This window comes from Chanos chanos, chromosome 6, assembly GCF_902362185.1.
Source record: "Chanos chanos chromosome 6, fChaCha1.1, whole genome shotgun sequence".
Classification (NCBI taxonomy): domain Eukaryota; kingdom Metazoa; phylum Chordata; class Actinopteri; order Gonorynchiformes; family Chanidae; genus Chanos; species Chanos chanos.
This window is the reverse complement of record NC_044500.1, coordinates 25,194,558-25,215,723: the sequence shown is the minus strand read 5'-3', so window position 1 is coordinate 25,215,723 and position 21,166 is coordinate 25,194,558. Positions and strand designations below refer to the sequence as shown.

General features: G+C 44.2%; 1 protein-coding gene across 1 annotated transcript in view; it reads right to left on the bottom strand.

Moving 5' to 3' along the window:
• Window positions 1-21,166, bottom strand: part of plxnb1b (plexin b1b) — a 59,116-nt gene that overhangs the window by 19,381 nt on the left and 18,569 nt on the right. The window contains 9 exon segments of the mRNA XM_030776629.1: window positions 244-346; window positions 1,373-1,481; window positions 3,488-3,644; window positions 4,919-5,051; window positions 6,973-7,073; window positions 7,796-7,924; window positions 11,278-11,460; window positions 13,750-14,863; window positions 15,199-15,269. Coding sequence (XP_030632489.1) covers window positions 244-346; window positions 1,373-1,481; window positions 3,488-3,644; window positions 4,919-5,051; window positions 6,973-7,073; window positions 7,796-7,924; window positions 11,278-11,460; window positions 13,750-14,853 — 2,019 coding nt within the window. The 5' untranslated portion in view covers window positions 14,854-14,863; window positions 15,199-15,269.

The window sequence follows — 21,166 nt, the reverse complement described above, 5'->3', positions numbered from 1 at the left end:
ACCAAACCACATTAGATCAACACACACCTCGAACACACTGTCCACACTTCCCTGCTCACACCAACCAATACATACACACACACACACACACACACACACACACACACACACACACACACACACACACACACACACACACACACACACACACAGACAGAGCAGTACTCCTCACTTTGCTACAGTGGCTGAGAGACTGAGAGTAAAGAGAATGGACAGAATAGAGTGTAAAACAGCAGAACTTACATGTTCATTATAAATGATGCCTTCACATGAGTTCTTATGAGTACACACATGCTGCTCAACACACCAGTTACAACCCCAGCGACTCTGCACACAGCCACGACACCTAGGGCCAGAAAACACACACACACACACACGCATAAAACACACGCGCACGCGCACACACACACACACACACACACACACACACAGAGATCAATGCTGAAGAGAACTGGCCCTGATATAACTGCAGAAAACATCAGAATAACAGAGCAAGTCAAAGAAAAGAGAACGAAAAAGAGACAGCAAGAGGCTCATTTTAATGTAATTAAATTCCTCCTCATTCCACTGGGTGGGGGCTGAATCTTTAATTGAATTTGCTTTGGATTACTTGAACTTTATCTATGCACTCAGAGACAAGAAGGGTGTAGGAGAGAGAGAGAGAGAGAGAGAGAGAGAGAGAGAGAGAGAGCGTAATGAAGAGATTAAGAGAGAGAGAGAGAGCTTAATTAGGTGAAAGAGAATTGAGAGTGATTGTAGGAGGCCTCTAGGATAATCATGTGTGACTTTGACACTGCTTACTGCTCCACATCCTTCAGGAACAGAAATATGACTTAAAATGGAAACTGAGCCACTGTAATTATGCCCAGAGTCCTTTTTTCAGGTCCTGCTGAAATAACACTTCACAGAGGCCAAAGAAGAGACAAAAGGAGAGCATCGTTAAAGATGTTTAGAGGACCTACTATGATGAAAGGATATTTAGCAGTGTATGTAAAAGCAACATTTGGGCACGCACCATTTTTGTAGATTCATTCTTTGCTTAATAACTTTACTTGTTAGACATGAATAATAACCTGATATCACAGACTGAGTGCAGTGTAAACACACATCAGCTATATTACAGTATGGATTTGAGGAGTTGAGTTAGAAGATGTTATATTGCAATATGAATATGAGCAGTTGAGTCAGAGAAGGAGACTTTCAGGAGTTGTGTATAATGGGTAAGTTCTAATACGATCTGTTCAGCTTTAAACACATCATTACTAAAACCATAAGCCTCTACGTGTGTCTGTGACAAACTAAACACATACACACAAAGTGTAAGAGAGAGTCAATGAGTGTGTGTGTGTGTGTGTGCGTGTGACAGACTTACGGCATACTCCCAGACAGCTGTTTCACCGCTGTACAGTCATAAAAGGTGAACTCCCTGGACGTCACCATAACATCTCCAAACCGAATGGACAGCATGACAGTGACAAAGTCTAAATGCCAGAGAAAAAAAAACAGGAGAGGGAAAAAAGAGGGAGGAATAAGTGAGAGGGGAAGAATGTAGTGATTTAAAGGCACGTGTGTGTTTTGGTTAGTGATTTAAAGGCATGTGTGTGTTTTGGTTAGTGATTTAAAGGCATGTGTGTGTTTTGGTTAGTGATTTAAAGGCACGTGTGTGTTTTGGTTAGTGATTTAAAGGCACGTGTGTGTTTTGGTTAGTGATTTAAAGGCACGTGTGTGTTTTGGTTAGTGATTTAAAGGCACGTGTGTGTTTTGGTTAGTGATTTAAAGGCACGTGTGTGTTTTGGTTAGTGATTTAAAGGCACGTGTGTGTTTTGGTTAGTGATTTAAAGGCACGTGTGTGTTTTGGTTAGTGATTTAAAGGCACGTGTGTGTTTTGGTTAGTGATTTAAAGGCATGTGTGTGTTTTGGTTAGTGATTTAAAGGCATGTGTGTGTTTTGGTTAGTGATTTAAAGGCATGTATGTGTTTTGGTTAGAAGTGGTCTGTACCATGCTGAGTGGGTTCTACAAACATTAACCCAAGATTCAACTCTTAATGGTCCAAACCCACTGCATCCTAAAACATAACTGTGTGTGTGTGTGTGTGTGTGTGTGTGTGTGTGTGAGTGCGTGTGAGTGCGTGTCTGTCTATGTGCGTGAGAAAGGGAGTCAGACATAATAGAATCCATCTGCACTAGAATCAGACATAAACACAGAGGAGCTCCATTCAGATCAACTAGCCAAAATACACACATACACACACATGCTCACGCACATCACAAACTAGCACACCACACACACACACACACACACACACACACACACACACACATTGTAAACCTGTAGAACATACAGACACATACACTCACACCAAAAAAACATACAAGACAAAGCAAAATGAAAGTAATGTTATTTACCTCTATTTCTGACATTACTTTACATTGGCTGAACCTTGCCTTATTCTGTCCTGCTCTTACTAATGCGCAGACACACACACGCGCACACGCACACACACACACACACACACACACAGATTCTTGCTACCCATGTGAAGGCTTTGAACTGAGATCCTCTGTTTCTCCTAAAAACAATGCCTTCAGACCAGAGGTTTATTTGGATAATTTTTGTGAGGTTTTGACAGACTGAGCTTAACTTTTACCCACATGCCCTCACACTGTCTCTCATCTGCTTCACACACACACACACGCGCACACACACACACTCACAACTGCAGAATGATACCTTATCTAACCAGCGTCAAATACTCTCAGTTACAAAGGCAAAATGAGTTTTTATGTGTGTGTGTGTGTGTGTGTGTGTGTGTGTGTATAACCTCATAACGTTCTTAAACATGTGTTAGCATTTCTGTTACAATCTCCTTAATCTGTGTAATGCATCAAAAATGACTAACCAAAACAGGCTGATTATGAGAACAGTCTTTATAATAATAGTCCCAAAACATAGACCCAAAAAACACATGCCCTAAGACCTCTGTCCAAAGACACACTAACAGGACAGAAACACATCAGAAATCACAACCCAAATCTATCCAAACCCACCCAATGTGGAGAACGACCACATGGGATCTAGATGTTCTACAAAGCTCTTCACAAGATTTACCTGCGGTCTATTTTACTGAAAAAACAAAAAAAACCCTCTCAATCATAGGTCTGCAGATTGACGGAAGAACCTGTGCTATAGATTAAGCAAAGACAAATGGCTTTTTGATTAGGCAGTTTAGGGCCACATTCAGCTCCAAATGCCATATTACACACTGCATATCTGAGCAATCACTGGGCACAAACTGACTCCAGCATAGAAGGTTCTCATACTGTTGGCCGTAACCTTGTGATACACAAGGAGCCATGCTACAACCAGTCCTGGGCTGTGCTTTTCAGGCTAAAGAGAAAAGGAGCTAAGAGCTGTAGTGACCACTGGATCTTCATGTTATCAGGTGCTTCAGGTTTTGTCTTCAGCTGTATTGGCCTGGACTCTCACCTTGTCCTGGAGGTATGGCCGGCACCTGCTGGATATCCGGAGAGTCACACACAACCCCAGACTCAGTCAAAGCTGCAGGACTCTGATTCTCCTGGAAAGAACAGGAATACCGCTCTCCCTCCTCCAGACTGGGAAGGCCCGGGATGGACAGAGAGATCTAGAGAGAGAGAGAGAGAGAGAGAGATGACTCAGAGAGCAGCAGTGAGCAGCATCAGGAGAGGCCCAGAGCCAGGGCCAGACAGACTGTACAGAAGTTTGGAGGGGACAGTCACCTTGGCAATATCCAATCACTACAACATCTCCATGGTAATTGCTACTGGGGTGTCCGGTTGTTCTATGGGACCAGATACAACTGAAATAGTTCAGAGGATCAGATTGGACTGAACCAGACTAAACTGCTCTGTAAGATTGGGTATTATAATTGAGCTGGATTAAAACTAATGAAAGGAACTTGTTAGACATGGAGCAAAGACAGTTAGGACTACTCCTGCAGGAGGGAGTCATCTCACTCTCTCTCTCTCTGACACACACACGCACCCGCCCCTCATTCCTGTCTTCTCTGTGTTTCTTCCTAACACTCCCTCTCACCCATCTGTCTCCTACACCCCTTCATTAAGAAGATGAACGATGCCATGTTCACTCTCTGAGTTCCTCATCAGACAGTTAAACACAGGAGAAGATTAATGTGCTTTTCTCTCCAGCATTAAAGCCAGAGGCAGCACTCTTATCTGGTCTTCTATGTGTAAAATCTTTAAGTAATGACATGCTCATCTGAGCACAGTACACTGCACAGACACACAATCACGCACGTACACAGACACACACACATGCACACAGACACACACATGCACATAGGCGCATGTACACGGACACACACGCACACACACAAACGTACAGATGCACAAACACACACGTACACAGACAAACGCATGCACACATGCACACAATCAGACACACTCACACACACTCACAGACACACAAACAAATGGAGACACAGGCATACAAACACAGACACAAACTACCCAGATAGACACACACAGTGTGTGTGTGGGCATGTGTACATATATGTATATATATGTATATATATGTATATGTGTATATATATATATATATATATATATATATGTATATATATGTATATGTGTGTGTGTGTGTGTGTGTGTGTGTATATATATATATATATATATATATATACATACACACACACACACATACATACATACATACATACATATATATAAATAACTAAAAATCCTGCCCTGTGTATTTGTGACACAAACACAAAATTCTTCTCTCCTCTCAGCTGAATAGCTGAATGTGGGGATTCACAATGTTGCATGTGTTTGTGAGATGCAGATGTGTGTTTGTGTGTGTGTGTGTGTATGTGTGCGTGTATGTGAGTGTGCATGTGCATGTGCGTGTGTTACTCACGCTTCTCTTCTCCTCTTTACTGATGTTGGATGGGAAGAGCGTGTGTATTGTGAGACACTGCTGGTTCATGTCAAAACTCCAGAGCCACTGACCAGGCTCTTCTCCACGGGAGCACTCCTCTCGCTGGCCACACCTGACAGAGGGGAGAGAGAGAGGAGTACAGCTTCACTCAGATCACACAGTCGTGCTTCTGTTTCCTGGAGAGGACACATTAGAGCTGTGTGTAATGACACAGGAGAACAGGAGATGTTAGAGCTGTGTGTAATGACACAGGAGAACAGGAGATGTTAGAGCTGTGTGTAATGTCACAGGAGAACAGGAGATGTTAGAGCTGTGTGTAATGACACAGGAGAACAGGAGATGTTAGAGCTGTGTGTAATGACACAGGAGAACAGGAGATTTTAGAGCTGTGTGTAATGACACAGGAGAACAGGAGATGTTAAAGCTGTGTGTATTGTCACAGGAGAACAGGAGATGTTAAAGCTGTGTGTAATGACACAGGAGAACAGGAGATGTTAGAGCTGTGTGTAATGACACAGGAGAACAGGAGATGTTAGAGCTGTGTGTAATGACACAGGAGAACAGGAGATGTTAAAGCTGTGTGTAATGACACAGGAGAACAGGAGATGTTAGAGCTGTGTGTAATGACACAGGAGAACAGGAGATGTTAAAGCTGTGTGTAATGACAAGAGAACAGGAGATGTTAGAGCTGTGTGTAATGACACAGGAGAACAGGAGATGTTAAAGCTGTGTGTAATGACACAGGAGAACAGGAGATGTTAGAGCTGTGTGTAATGACACAGGAGAACAGGAGATTTTAGAGCTGTGTGTAATGTCACAGGAGAACAGGAGATGTTAGAGCTGTGTGTAATGACACAGGAGAACAGGAGATTTTAAAGCTGTGTGTAATGACACAGGAGAACAGGAGATGTTAGAGCTGTGTGTAATGACACAGGAGAACAGGAGATTTTAAAGCTGTGTGTAATGACACAGGAGAACAGGAGATGTTAGAGCTGTGTGTAATGACACAGGAGAACAGGAGATGTTAGAGCTGTGTGTAATGACACAGGAGAACAGGAGATGTTAGAGCTGTGTGTAATGACACAGGAGAACAGGAGATGTTAGAGCTGTGTGTAATGACACAGGAGAACAGGAGATGTTAGAGCTGTGTGTAATGACACAGGAGAACAGGAGATGTTAGAGCTGTGTGTAATGACACAGGAGAACAGGAGATTTTAAAGCTATGTGTAATGACACAGGAGAACAGGAGATGTTAAAGCTGTGTGTAATGACACAGGAGAACAGGAGATGTTAAAGCTGTGTGTAATGACACAGGAGAACAGGAGATTTTAAAGCTGTGTGTATTGTCACAGGAGAACAGGAGATTTTAAAGCTGTATGTATTGTCACAGGAGAACAGGAGATGTTAGAGCTGTGTGTAATGACACAGGAGAACAGGAGATGTTAGAGCTGTGTGTAATGACACAGGAGAACAGGAGATTTTAAAGCTGTGTGTAATGACACAGGAGAACAGGAGATGTTAGAGCTGTGTGTAATGACACAGGAGAACAGGAGATGTTAGAGCTGTGTGTAATGTCACAGGAGAACAGGAGATGTTAGAGCTGTGTGTAATGTCACAGGAGAACAGGAGATGTTAAAGCTGTGTGTAATGACACAGGAGAACAGGAGATTTTAGAGCTGTGTGTAATGACACAGGAGAACAGGAGATGTTAAAGCTGTGTGTATTGTCACAGGAGAACAGGAGATGTTAGAGCTGTGTGTAATGACACAGGAGAACAGGAGATGTTAGAGCTGTGTGTAATGACACAGGAGAACAGGAGATGTTAGAGCTGTGTGTAATGACACAGGAGAACAGGAGATTTTAAAGCTGTGTGTAATGACACAGGAGAACAGGAGATTTTAAAGCTGTGTGTATTGTCACAGGAGAACAGGAGATGTTAGAGCTGTGTGTAATGACACAGGAGAACAGGAGATGTTAGAGCTGTGTGTAATGACATGGGAGGCAGATGTGAAGCTGAGTTTGGGGTCACTCACCTCCCCTCCAGCACACACCAGCCGCAGTACGGATCATGAGCCACCAAACACGACTGACAGTCCTCGTGCCTGTCACACTCCGCTACTGGCCTCTTTTCCAGCTGAGAAACACACACACACACACACACACATGCTTACATTACTTCATCAGGACTAATACACACATGTACAGCTGCAACAACAAATGCAGAGTATTTTCCTACATGCACACACAAATATACATACTTTCTCCAGCTGAACCAGCACACAGGCACACACACTGAATGACATCACAGGTTAATAACACAGACTGATTTTATGTCTAAATACATACACACACTCAAACACATGCACACTAAGACACCACAATGTCAGGTACACATTCCTCTCTGGGGCTGAGTCATCACATTGAAATAGTGGCACAGGGTGAACACAAGCTCTGTTGTTTTAACTGTTCCAGTTAAAGTTTCACACACCTCTCATCCTCTGGCAGAGACACACTACTGATATTACCAGAGCAGCGGGGAAAACAAAACCCAGTGCAACTGTACACGCATAAGAGTAAAGCCAGGACAGTAGAGGGCGCCATTTAAACAACATGACTGAAAAATAACACGCAGACGCACAGAGTCAGTGTTTTCACCACAGCCTGGGTGTTACTCCATCATCACAACTCTGTAACTGTCTAACAAGTGAAACAGACAGACACTGACACAGATCAGCACTGTTATTTAAAATATAGCTTATGCTGTACATATCTGGTTGCTTGTGTATTTCACATGTTAGGCACATGTACTGAATTTCAAATATTGGCAGAGTGGACTTTTTGGGAGGCTTTAGTTACCAAAGTGCTTGTCATGATGTAGAGGTTCTCCTCTGAATGGTCCAGGATCAGCTCACTGCTGATGGGAGAGTTCAACTGGATGGAGATGACTGCATATTCTTCCACCTCACCATTTGGACCCAGGAACACCTGGAGTGACACACGCACGCACATGCACACACACACACACACACACACACACAGAAATATTAAATCAGCACTGGAGATGGCAAACTACTCAACTGACAAACATTTCTATAAGCACAAGGAAGTGCAGATAAAACAGCAGAGAGTCAGTAAAAGTCTGAGTGGCAAACATTCCAATTACTGTCAGAGATGGGAACACACCCAGATAAAGCATTCTGATAATCTGGAATATGTTTAAATCATTGAGCTACTGAGCAAAACTAAAACACAAATGTGAAAGATTGGACAGAGTCCCAGGTTGCCAGATTTTCCAAAGCCTCCACAGAAACTCTGGAACTTGTTTTCTTTCTAAGGTGGGAAATGGAGATAGGCTTTTAATGGGGTTTTGAGTGTGGACTAACTGTGTCTCATCAGGCTATAACCACATTCAGTCCAGCCCATCCTCACCCAAATCTCCAAATAATGACATTACAGCCCATCTCACACATAGCCATCAACACAATCACACTAATATAACCAGACCAGCCAGGGGGTGTGGCCATGAGAGAACATGAAATGTCTGCTTTTTCTACACAAATCCACTTACCAATTAATGACACTTAACTGACCAGCACTGACTCTGTGTGTGTGTGTGTGTGTGTGTGTGTCTCTCTCTCTCTTTCTCTCACACACAAACAGACAAGCACGCAAGCACCCATCACACACACACACACACACACACACACACACACACAGCATGAAACAGTAGGTGAGAGAGAGCCATTTGGGGCATAAGAGTGAACTGATGAGAATTGACTGCTCAAAGGTGAAAGGCCAATAAGCAGTCAAAGACATACTCTGACTTTTTGTTTGAAATGAAGTTCAGGTCAAAGGCTTCAAGCAACACACACTCACACACACACACACCTACAGCAGTTCCTTCTGAAAGAGAGCAAAAAAAAGAGACATAAGAAAAAAGAGATGAGATAAACCAGGAGAACTTCTGAGAGGGGATACACTCAGTTTCTACGCGTGTGTGTGTTCGTGTGTGTGAGAGCAGAGATGTTAATAAACCACTGTTTAAGATGTTGACAGGATTGTAAGGGAACTCTACATGAAAGGACTGGGATGTGTCTACAGTCAGAGCAGAGCTGAATTAGACATGCTAGTTCTCTGCCTAACTCAATGATACAGATGTTAACAAGGACGTCACTGTAAACTGACAGGTCCTCTAAAGACAAACTCTCCCAAAACTGTTTGAAGTGATTTAGATTCATGTAACTCTGTAATAATTTCTAATATTACTAAACAAAGCCTGCCTGGAAAACTACTTCTTCTCTCGCTCTCTCTCTCTCTCTCACACGCAGACACACACACACACGTAAACACACACACGCACGTAAACATGCACACACACACATGCACGCACCCACATGCACGCACACACGAGCGCACGCACGTACACACACAAACACACACACACAGTCTGTGGCAGATATACAGCACATGGTTCTTTACAGTAGTGAATAGGGACAGTATCAGTGTCACTACTTTGGTCTGGGTCATGACCTCACCCTGTTTAATGGTGTGATGAGTCTCCACAGTTGCAACAGAACGCTCTGTGTGTGTGTGTGTGTGTGTGTGTGTGTGTGTGTGTGTGTGTGTGTGTGTAGTGCCAGTATATTCACATCACAAAGAGCAGAGTCATATAACACTAGGGCAGAGAACGGGGAGATCAGGAGTTCCAGTGTTTGCGCTTCCTGGTAGGCCATCCCATGCTGCTCTGGGCCTTGTCTCCATAAGTACTGCCACTACTGAGGACAGGCCTGTGTCCCTCTCACACACTCTCTCTGGTATTGCCATCTGGAGTCTCTTTATTTTCTGACAGATGATGAGAGAGCTGTCTGTCTGGCACTGCCATCCCTACTCTCTCTCACACACACACACACACACACACTCCATAACCACAGCGTGAACCCCAGTAGCTGCAGTCACACTGGGACCAGTCCGTGACCCACTGGTCAGCAGAGAGAACAGAGAACTGTGGAGAGCCTGTGTTTCATCTGACCTTTCAGTGTGACCTGCCCAAGATGTGGAAATGAGTCAACATAGAGTTAATGTTCCTTTCTGGCCCTTTAAGGCGCACTCTGTAATAGTGCTTAAAGATTATTCTTTAATAACTGCTGTCTGCTTGTATTTCACCTCCGCACGACTGAATGTGACAGCGGCTGGGTTCTGAGAGAGCTCATATGATGTGTGTTTGTTACTTGTGGCAGTTTGGGAATGTCTCAAATGTCCTGTAAACTTCACCAAGCCTGCCCCTGCACTGTGGACCACAAGCCCCAAAGAGAGAACAACAATAAAGTCACACAGGCAGATGCGAAGGGAAGGGGAACAGAATGAACAGAGAGAGAAGGACAGAAAAAACTCTCTTCTGTATAGAGCTGACACTGAAGAGAATGATAGGTAGATCAGGAGGAAAGGGTTGTTCATGGTTCAGGGAAGAGTAAACACACACAGAGCCACTTGAAAAGGTGGCTGCATTAGACACCTGGCAGAGGCCTAATCCTAATAATACTTCTGAAGCGTTTAGGAATCCTGTGGAGAAAGAGGCCCAGGATTCCTATTGGACTCCTGGCAAGAGATAAGAGAGACAGAGAGATTCTCTCAAACCAAACAGGGAGACTCACTCAAACCAAACAGAGAGTCACTCAGACCGAACAGAGAGCTTCATTCAGACCGAACAGAGAGACTCACTCAAGCCAAACAGAGAGATTCACTCAGATCAAACAGAGAGAGTCACTCAGATCGAACAGAGACAGTCACTCAGACCGAACAGAGAGATTCACTCAGAGTGAACAGAGAGATTCACTCAGACCAAAAAGAGCAATTCACTAAGACCAAACAGAGAGATTCATTTGGCCTGAACAGAGAGACTCACTTAGACCGAACAGTGAGACTCACTCAGACCGAACAGAGAGATTCATTCAGACTGAATAGGAGTTCAAGGTCCTTCAGTGCTATAACAGGGACCCATGAGAGGAATTGTTTTGGGCAGAAAGTCAACCTGAACCAGAAAAAACAGGATCAAATATGTGTGAGAGTGTGCATGTGCATCTGAACTGGCACTCAAACTAGGAATTACTAAACCCTGAGGATCCGAAGGTTAAATAAGATGAAAAACAGTGTTTTCATGTTTTAGGACATGTTTAAACAGATGTATCAGAATAATCCAGAGAAAACTCAGAGAAAAGTTAAATAAACAAAAATAAACACAAGGGTGATCAGGAAGGAAAAAAGACAGACAGAGCACATAAAACAGAGAACAAATGAGAACAAATATGAAAAAGAAAGAGAGAAATGGAACAGGTTGTCACCTTGTGTAAATTTCCTTTGGAGTCTCCCAGGAAAGTGATGGTATGACCCTCCCTCACGCTGACCGCCACGGCAGTTAGACGGGCAGACGGGCTGTCGAATATGGGCTCAGCCTCCACAGCAACGCGGCTCGCCATTGGACTGGGGGTGTGGTCAGAACCACACGGGTACGCCTCCAGAGTGTTCTATCAAAGGGGAAGCACACAATCCAAACCGTCAGTGGAAATGTACATCTATAAGTCCATAAAGTAACAAAAATCTCAGAGAGGGCTACGGAGTGGATTAGTCTGTGTGGAGAGGCATGATACAGGGCTACACACTGATAGATGATTAACCAGTCTTAACTGGTTTAAATCAGACAGCAAAAGCTTTGTGTGTGTGTGTGTGTGTGTGTGTGTGTGTGTATGGTGACCACGTTACTGTATTGGTGCTAAACGGACAATGGACCTCAAACACAAGCCCAAAGCACATAACCTGTACTAAATTTAGTGCTGGAACAGCATACTAAGTTCATAGTTAAACAGTTAAATGAAGATGGTAGGACTGTTAAAAAATAAAGAGAGCACATTGCAGGGATAATCCTCTCTTTCTTTCCCTCTCTCACTGCATGTTTCAAACTGTTCTTTGGCTTTGGCTTTGTTTTTCTCTCTCTCTGTATCGCATATGAGAGATTTACTGTGAGGGAGCTGGGAGATAGAGAGGGGGGACTATTGCAGGCATCTGGCCTTGAGGTTCAAAGGCCTCACTGGCTTTAGGAGATTTGTTATTGCCTGTGCTCCCTGCCAGAAGAACTTCTGCTCTTTGGCAATAACACACTTCACTCTTCACATGCTAGGAGACTCAATTCTACTCTCTGCATGACAGAAACAAAACGTGAAACGGCCAAAATTACAATTGGAGACAGTTTCAGTATTTTATAAATCTTGCTTCTGTAGTACTCCAGAATCCCGTACAAAGCTGGTCTCTGACTTTGATCACTGGCCAATCGGTGACAATAAATACCGCAGCAGGAAGAAGCCACAGTTCAGTCTGAGGACACCGTTCCCACTTCCACTGGGTGGTTAAAAGCACAGGTGTCTGTATTGACCACACACAGGAAAACTGTCTCGGCTGTTCTGTCATACCACAACACAGTGCCCTCACTCCTCTTCTCTGCTACAAATAGTTTAAAAGTAGAAAATTATGTTGGAAAAGAAAAAAACAAAAACTTAACTATGGTTGATTCCACAGGGCTAAACAGCACCTGAGGTAAAGCTGAAGTCTTTTAATAGACTTTCTAAGCTGAGAGTGAACATAGTGGCAGAAATCCTAACAATGAAGAGTCCGTCACTGGTCCCACAGTATACAGGCATCGTGTAAATATGGTAGTTACAAAGAAGGCCTGTGGCTATGATGTAGTTGGAGCTAAGAATATTTAGGCCAGGGTGTGGCCCAGCCCAGTGAAAGAGGAACAAACAGTCAGTGGAGAGGTCTAAACCACAGGCAGGGACAGTTAGTCCAAGATAAAAAACAAACCCTTACAACATAAATAGACGTGTAATGCACTGGTGAGAACACAGAGTTTAACAGAAAACACACAAAAGAATCCTGTTTGGTACCCTCATATTCTTTTTTTTTTCTCTCTCATTTCCCTTCTTCTTAATTTCCTGCTTCTTTCTCATATTACACGTTTTTCATTTTTCGCTTCGCAACACTTTCTCTCCCCTCTCCATCTCTCCCCCTCATCCTCTCTCTCTTCATTGATTCCCACTGCTTTTTCTCTTGCTCTCTCTCTCTCTCTTTCTGGTTGTGGTCACCATGGTGACTCTCTCTGTCCTTGTCAGATCTCGTTAAATGTCTCCCCTCTTACTAAACGAGGATGACCTGGAATATTGATTCCCACAGTTCCCATTAAAACACAGTGCTAACAGCTCTTTCCTTCACAACCACACCAAGGTGTACAGGACACTGGAAGGTCAAAGGTCAACTTCTGTTGTGACCTCTTGCCGTTCATTAATTAAACAGAGGATCAATGTTGACCCTGTGGGCTAGGCACTGTTCCATCTGTGACTGACCTTAAGTTTTAACATAGCTACAGAGCTCTTGTAAAAAAAAGCAGACCAATCTAATCTCATTCCACTCCAGCCTACTTACATCTATACCACACCATATGGATTGTTACACATTAAAAATTGAGGGGGGTTTGTTCAGATCGACGTGGTACCTCCTCTAAAAGCAGGAACGAAAGTATTCAGTTGAAAAAAGCAGACAGTCAATGAGCAATCAGACTCAATAAAAATATTCAAGACTTATGAACACCTAAAGAGCTTGAGACAAGCCAGTGTCTAAAGAATTTAAGAAAAATCTAAGACAAGCTAATGGCTAAAGCGCTTGAGAGAAGTTACCTTCTACGACAAACAAGTCAAGCCTTAAGAAGTTGGACAACCCCAACATGAGATTTTAAAATGTAAATAACGTTTGAAGTAGTAACTCACTGCGGGCAGGTTGGCACAGTTGGACTTGACCTCATACTCGATGTACGCTGCTTCCTCGCCCTCAGCACGGCCGGACTGTGTGTAGCACAGGTCACGTGTGGCATTGATCCGACGGTCCAGCTCCTCCAGGGAGAATTTACAGAGAGCCGACTCCTCGCTGGGCCTGCTGGAGGAGGCAGAGCGAGTGGAGAACACTCCAAGCAGTACCTCCCTTTCCCGCCCTTCGCCGCCATCCGCCCCGGGCAGACCCAACCGCACGGCCTGCAGGAGATTGTACGTCTTTCCCGCCACTGAGCGACAGCTCAGAGGCACTTCCACGTAAGAGTAGTATGCTGTGTCGTCCAGACAAACGCGCGACACGTAACTGCGATACTCGCGCGACTGCGACTTGAGGTCGCGGCGGTAGAAGAGGAAGTAGACATGTGCCCGGTGTGAGAAGGAGGTGACAAAATGGTGGTCATACTCGGAGAGTCGCCCCGCCACGGCTAGCTTGGCCGTTTCCTCATAAGAGAAGATGGGCTCGGATGCCAGGTTGCGGGTGGAGATGGGTGGCTGGCTGCTGGTGTAGCCACGGCCCACAAAGAGCACTGGCTGGTGCCCCCGTGGGGGCATCACCACCAGGCCGACGGTGGAAACCTCTGGATCATTGGCCGCCACGTACTGCGTGTCCACGGGGCGCTGAGCGGAGAAGAGGACAGCGCTCACGTCATCCAGGCTGCGTTTCTGACACGTCCCCTGGTGAACACTGCCACAGCTGATGAGCTCCTGGGAGAAGGGGTCGACCAGCAGGAGTTTGTTGTGGTTACTCGTGTGTCGAGCTTGTGGGCAGTTGGACATGGTGATGGGGGGCAGGCACTCCCGGCTGTCCGTCATTGGGCCAGTCCTCACCTCCTGCTCCAGAACCAGATTCCCTGACAGCTGGAAGAGGTGGTCACGTGCCCCTACGTAGACACGGCCCGAGGCGGGGTCTGGGTGTAGGGCCAAGTGCTCAAAGAGGGTGCCATTTCGGATGAAGAAGGGGTATGGGCGAGAGGACCTGACTATGGTCTGACACCAGAGTACACCCACTACCACGCAGAAGAGACCAAGCATCCCCGCAGGCATAACAACTAACCTGGAGAAAGAGACAGAGAGATAGGGAGAGAAAGAGAGATAGAGAAGGAAGAAAAAGGAGAGCGGGAGGAAAAAGTAGCAAAGACAAGGTAACTGAGGGTGATAAAAGAAAAGGTGCCAGAAAAAAAGTATTAGGTTTGTAACACATGTTGTACTTCTGTGGGGGACTATGAAAAATGAGCAACCAGACCTTCACTCTCCCACTCCCATTCCACAACCATCACAAAAATCAAAGTCCAAACCTCCTAACAAAACAAGGCACAGTGAGAAGAAATCAAGAGAGAGAGAGAGATTGGAGTGGGGCATTGAACAGGGAGCAGTTTGTCATCTCCTCACCATTTGTTTAACACGGAGTGTTAAAGAGGCATGACACCTCTCTTTCCGATGGATTACAGACCAGAGTCAGCCTGAAACAGAGAGAGAGAGAGAGAGAAAAAGAGAGAGGCAGAGAATGGTCTGTGTTTAGCAAAATCTATAAATTTAAACAATTCAGAAAGATGAACAAAAAACAAAAAGTTTAAAACAACCAAACTTACAAACACACGCACACATACACTCTTTTCTTTTCTTTCTTTATCCCTCATTCTTCTTCTCCCTCATTTGTTTCTGATTCATGGCCATGAAAGTGGGATTAACCAGTTCAGACACATCACAGAGTCTCTTGTGTGTGTGTGTGTGTGTGTGTGTGCGCGCGTGCGTGTGTCTCCGCATTAAGCCTCTGCGAATGTAAGAATGTGAATGAGAGCGAGGGGGACAGGAAGAGTGAAAGAGGTATTGTGTTACATGAGACAGAGAGTGTGTGTGTGTGTGTGTGTGTGAGTGTGTGTGTGAGTGTCTAGCAGAGCCTTTTCCCAGACACATAGCTCGCTTTCTTTCTCTCTCTCTCTTTCTACACCATTCAAGGCAGTGAATATCTCCTTTTAGTGTGTGTGTGTGTGTGTGTGTGAGCATTAGGCGTGCTTCCCATGTCTATGCCTGTGTGTGTGGGTGTGTATTTGACATCTCTGATGGAGAGGTGGTAAAGATTGGCAAAAGACTAAACATTTATTCAGTAACCAGCCCTCAAACATACACTGCTTATTTTCCTTATCTTCTCTCAAAATGACCTTAATTTCCACTTGACCCCAGGCCTGTAACTTCCTCCAAACTGGTTTTGTTGCTGTGCAGACAGACAGGCTGGGCTTATTTTAGCACAGAAGGACTAAGTGGAGTTCAGCTGTCTGTATGACTCTCTGACTAATGTACTGCTGTTTGGGGAAGAGGCCTGTTATCAACAAATGATCAGGAATGGAAAAGTGACCAGTGAACATGCACTGCACTTAATGATCGGAGGGAAATGGAGAGGGAGAGAAAAAAAATCACCACACAATCACCAAAACAGGAGGAGAGAGAAATGGATAGAATAAGAGAGTCAGAATTACAGAGAGAGAGAGCAAGACATGTGTGAGAAAAGGGAAAAATGGAACAAGAATAAAAAGATTGAGAGAAGTAGGGAGAGAAAAGGATTGACGGAGAAGAGAGCTATGTACAGAGAGAGGTAGACAGAAAGGACAGAAGGCATGGATGTGTGTGTGTGTGCACATGTGTGTATATGACAGAGAGAGAAGAGAGAAGAGAGAAGAGAGAGAGAGAGAGAGAGAGAAAGAGACTTAGTGTATCAGTTGGCGGTGTGAGAGGCATGTCCCAGACTGAGGCTACGCCCCTGAGACAAAGGGCGAGAGAAAAGATGACTGTATGCACCACAGTTTTCATCCACTGTGGCAGAATTCGGAAGGTCATGTGTAATTCCGACACGGATCACCTCGGATTTGGCAGAGGTCTCACACAGTTGTCGCATTCAATGATTCTGACAAACTTACAACCCTATTTCTACAGTTATGAGTCCAAAAACAACATCTACCAGGAGTCCCAGCCAGTCCAGAACTTTCTGTGTGATTTATTCTTGGACACAAAAACAGCCAGAGGAAAGGGATACAGCGAAAATTACTATCACAAAAAAAGAGAGAGAGAGAGAGAGAGAGAGAGAGAGAAGACGACAAAGACTAGGTCAAATGAGAGGTAAAACGAAAACTGTACTCTACCATGAAATAGGACGGAGTGGATTATGTTAGTGTATACCAGTTAAACAAACAGAGAGAGAGGGAGGAGGAATGTGAGAGAGAAAGAAAGAGTGCAAAGGGACAACCTGAGCAGTGGAGGAGAATGAGTTTACTCTATGATTTGAGAATTTGAGAGTCATTTCCTCTCCCTGCAGTTTGTAATTCAATAACATCTTTCAGTCTCCCCAGGCTTTTGTTTGCACGTGTGTACATGTGTGCGCGTGCGTGTGTGTATGCATGCATGTGTGTGTACGTGTGTATGCATGCATGTGTGTGTGTGCGCGTGTGTGTGTATGGTGTTTTGTGAATGTGTGAGAGAGAGAGAGAGAGAGAGAGAGAGAGAGAGAGAGAGAGAGAGTGTGTGTGTGTGTGAGTGAGTGTGTGTGTGTAGACAGCAGAGCAGGACAGAACAGGTTGTTGATTAGATTGTGCAGTTCGTTTCCTGTATGCTGTGTGGGGGAGCTACAGTATCACACTGGGAGCAGGGAGGAGAGGAAATTCAATGCTCTAATTGGTTTATTCTGAGTTTTGCATGTGTGCGAGTGTGTGTGACTTTTGTTGACTGTACATTAATGAAATATTGCTTTTCCTTATCTTACTCTCAGTCTGCGGCAAAGGGAATTTTCTGTCATCATCGCCATGGCAGAGCAGGAAAGCTGAACACGACAGGCGATGTCTGATCGCTGACTCATCAAAAACTTACAGTTTGATTTGGCCAAATGTGTGCGAGACAGTCATCAGCCTGCAGAAAAAACGGTTTGTTTTTTTCTTTGTTTGGTCTTGTTGGACTTAATGAAACATGTCCTGTTATTCACATCAAAGAGAAAATGAACTCTTTAACAATGTAACCATGCCCACTGGAACAAAGGTGGATTTGTGAGTGGGTAAGACAGAGGACAAAAAGAAAAAGAAAAAAAAGCAAGCTGTTAGTGTATGTGTGTGTGTCTATTCTTGCGCAGAGCTGATGGAATGTGACTAATAATAACAAAGGCTGAGACTGAGAGAGGAGTGTAGAGCAGAGAGAGGAGTAGAGGAGTTAAAACTACAAGAGGAGTGTAGAGGAGGAGGTAGTGGTCATTAATTGCTAAATTTACCCATAATGCCTCACTGTGCACCCACACAATCCAGAGAGGACAGTCCAGTCTTTAATTACTGACAATGTATACACACACACACACACATACACACACAGGTCAGTGCAGGACACATGCACAGAGAGAAATGTCAACACCTAAACTCTCATGCTAGCAGTGCACATGCTTAGAGAGCACGCACACACACACACACACACACACACACTCCCACTCACAGATACACAAACTGCGCACAAAACGTGCACACACACACACAACACACACACACCTACAGATCTAACAATACTGGCAACAGAAGAATTGGCTCATTCATTTTTACATGCAGTCTTTCACTGAGACTTTAGCTTAATGCTAACACTTAAAGAGACTCTTGATTTGGGAAAGAACTTCTCATTGCAGTTCCCCACTGGTAATAATTACCTTTAGTGCAGTATGTCGACAAATTACCAACCAGTCAGAGAGGCACCCACATTTTCCCAGAGCACCCATCTCCAGGTGACATGCTCTGAGAGACTAATTAAGAGACTTCTTTTAGCCTGAATAATCAGCCTTTTGCGTCTGAACAAGTGCTGCCCTGATTACAGTCCAAGTCTCCCAGTGTCACGACACAAGATTTCTCCTCATCATCTCAAATCATACTCAAAACTACATTTATAGAGCTCAACACAAGTCAACACCATTAATTTATTTAAAAAAAAAAAAAAAAAAAAGAAGGGCAGTGAGTGCCATCCACTTGGCCTGTCTTTTTAGAGGTCAGTGTTCCCCCGGCAACAGCCTGTGTGGCTCTGCCTCCACGCAGAATGACAAGCAGCAGCACAGAGAAGGTGGAAGGTTTTTATCAAATGTCGATAAATCAGGGTGGACAAATACTACATGGTTACACAGAGATGAAGACCCTGTAACAGGCCTTATCACTGAAAAACCAGACAGCCCCAAAAAGCTCCATTATTCAAATACTGACCAGATGAAAGGAAGTCCACTCAGAAAGACAGCCCATTCACCGCCTGTGTGTGTATGTGTGTGTGTGTGTGTGTGTGTGTGTGTGTGTGTGTGTGTGTGCATGAGAGAGAGAGAAGAGAGGAGAAGAGAAGAGGGGACTACACACACACAAGCTGAGTTCTAGACTGTCGGTGTGTAAAGGTGTGGTCCGGCATTAATGACTAGGCTAGGACAAGTCTGGGCAGCCGGTCAGAGACACTCTCAAACAAGACCAGTCTTCATACCTAAGGTTTTTTGTTTTCTTTCTTTCTTTCATTCAAGTTAGCTCTGGCTATCAGCTCTTCTGTAACATTCTCTGTTTGAGTGCATTATGATCATTAAAAAAAAAAAAAGAAAGAAAGAAAAAGAAGAAAAAATCTGTGGGAGCAATGAGGGCCAGTTCAGGGAAGGGCCACACCTGAGTAAGGTACACAAACAGCCTGGGTCTGACGCCACAGTTCCTCCTCACTGCCTGAACTCCAGGGTTAAGTCTGATGTCACAGTTCCTCCTCACTGCGTGAACTCCAGGGTTAAGTCTGATGTCACAGTTCCTCCTCACTGCGTGAACTCCAGGGTTTAAGGAGAGGAGCAGCATTAAGATGGCCTAATCTCACATCAGAATTTACAGCACCTCCTCCCCTGTGCCTGCTATCGTCTTGACCTGCCCTGGTAAATGTACCAGGGGAATGTACCAGGCTTGGTTCACGTAAGAGAGAAACAGCAACACTGGGCCATGGGAAAACAGAAACTCAAGGCAGTATCTAGTGGGATAGATTCCATGGGAAAAGTCTTACTGGCTTGAGTGAGCATTTCTACTGAGGACAAAAACACAGAACACTAAACCATGTAACACTGAATCACAGACACAGAACAGACTGATCACGGGATCACAGGCACACAACAGACTGAACACAAATGTATGTCCTCATATCTGGTTAAAGGTCAAACAAAGGACAAATTCAGTGCTCTTCGTTCCTTCCCAGAGTGAACTGTGAGTAAATCAGTCATGGTATTTTCCAGGTGATATGGCTTCTAAACTGTATGATTTGTGTGTGGCTGTAAAAGGAGAAGCCTCCATAGACAGCTACACAGAGGCAGGTATAAACAAAGCCACTCCCACACTCCTGACCTTTGCAATGAGACTGGCTATTAAACACACTCTCTGATTCAACAGTTCCCCATTCAAAACCTCACTGGCTCCACCAAATCACATACCATCATCAGAATTACTGCACTCAAATCACACAGAACTAGATGTGTGAGCAGCTTCAGAGTTCGTTTATATGGTACAGAGACAAACAGGGACATTTAGACTCTCAGACAAAACAGAGACTCAAGCATTTTTTAAAAATTGTCTTTGGGGTTTCATATGTCTGTGACTGAGGGACAGGATGGTTACAATAAGATAAACAATGTTAGACAGAAATGTCTGTGTGAGTGTGAGTGTGAGTGTGTGTGTGTGTGTGTGTGTGTGTGTGTGTGTGAGAGAGAGAGAGAGAAAGAGAGAGAGAGAGAGACAGAGATAGAGAGAGATTATTGTAAACATAACCCTTTCTGGCAGGAGGTATTTGGACTGAACAGGCAAAGAAGAGCACATTCCATTCCAGCCGACAGCGCGGACAGCACATGCGCGCACACACACATGCTATTACACGTATGCATACAGACACACTCCACTCACATATGCACTAACAGAAAACTGAACATCTTCACTGAATATTTGAATACACACACAAGCCCAAAACACTTCACATAAATACACACAATATACAGAACAAAGCACACAGACACACAACACAATACACACACACAACTAAAAGCAACTCACATACAGACACAAAATGTACAGAATAAAACACAAAGACACACAACACAATACAAGCAAAAGCAAAAAATGTACACACTTCAACTAAGAACATAAACAGCACACAATCCTCCGCCATCCATATGAAAGAACACACACATAAACACACACTTGATATATGGGATGAGAGAGACTCATACTAGTCAAATATGGCCCTTATAATATAGTAAAGTCTCTCCCTCTCTCTCCCACTCTCTCTCTCTCATGAGTAAACTGCTGGACCAGAGCAGACAACAGTCAGAGTTTACCGAGGAGATAAGGTTTGTGGT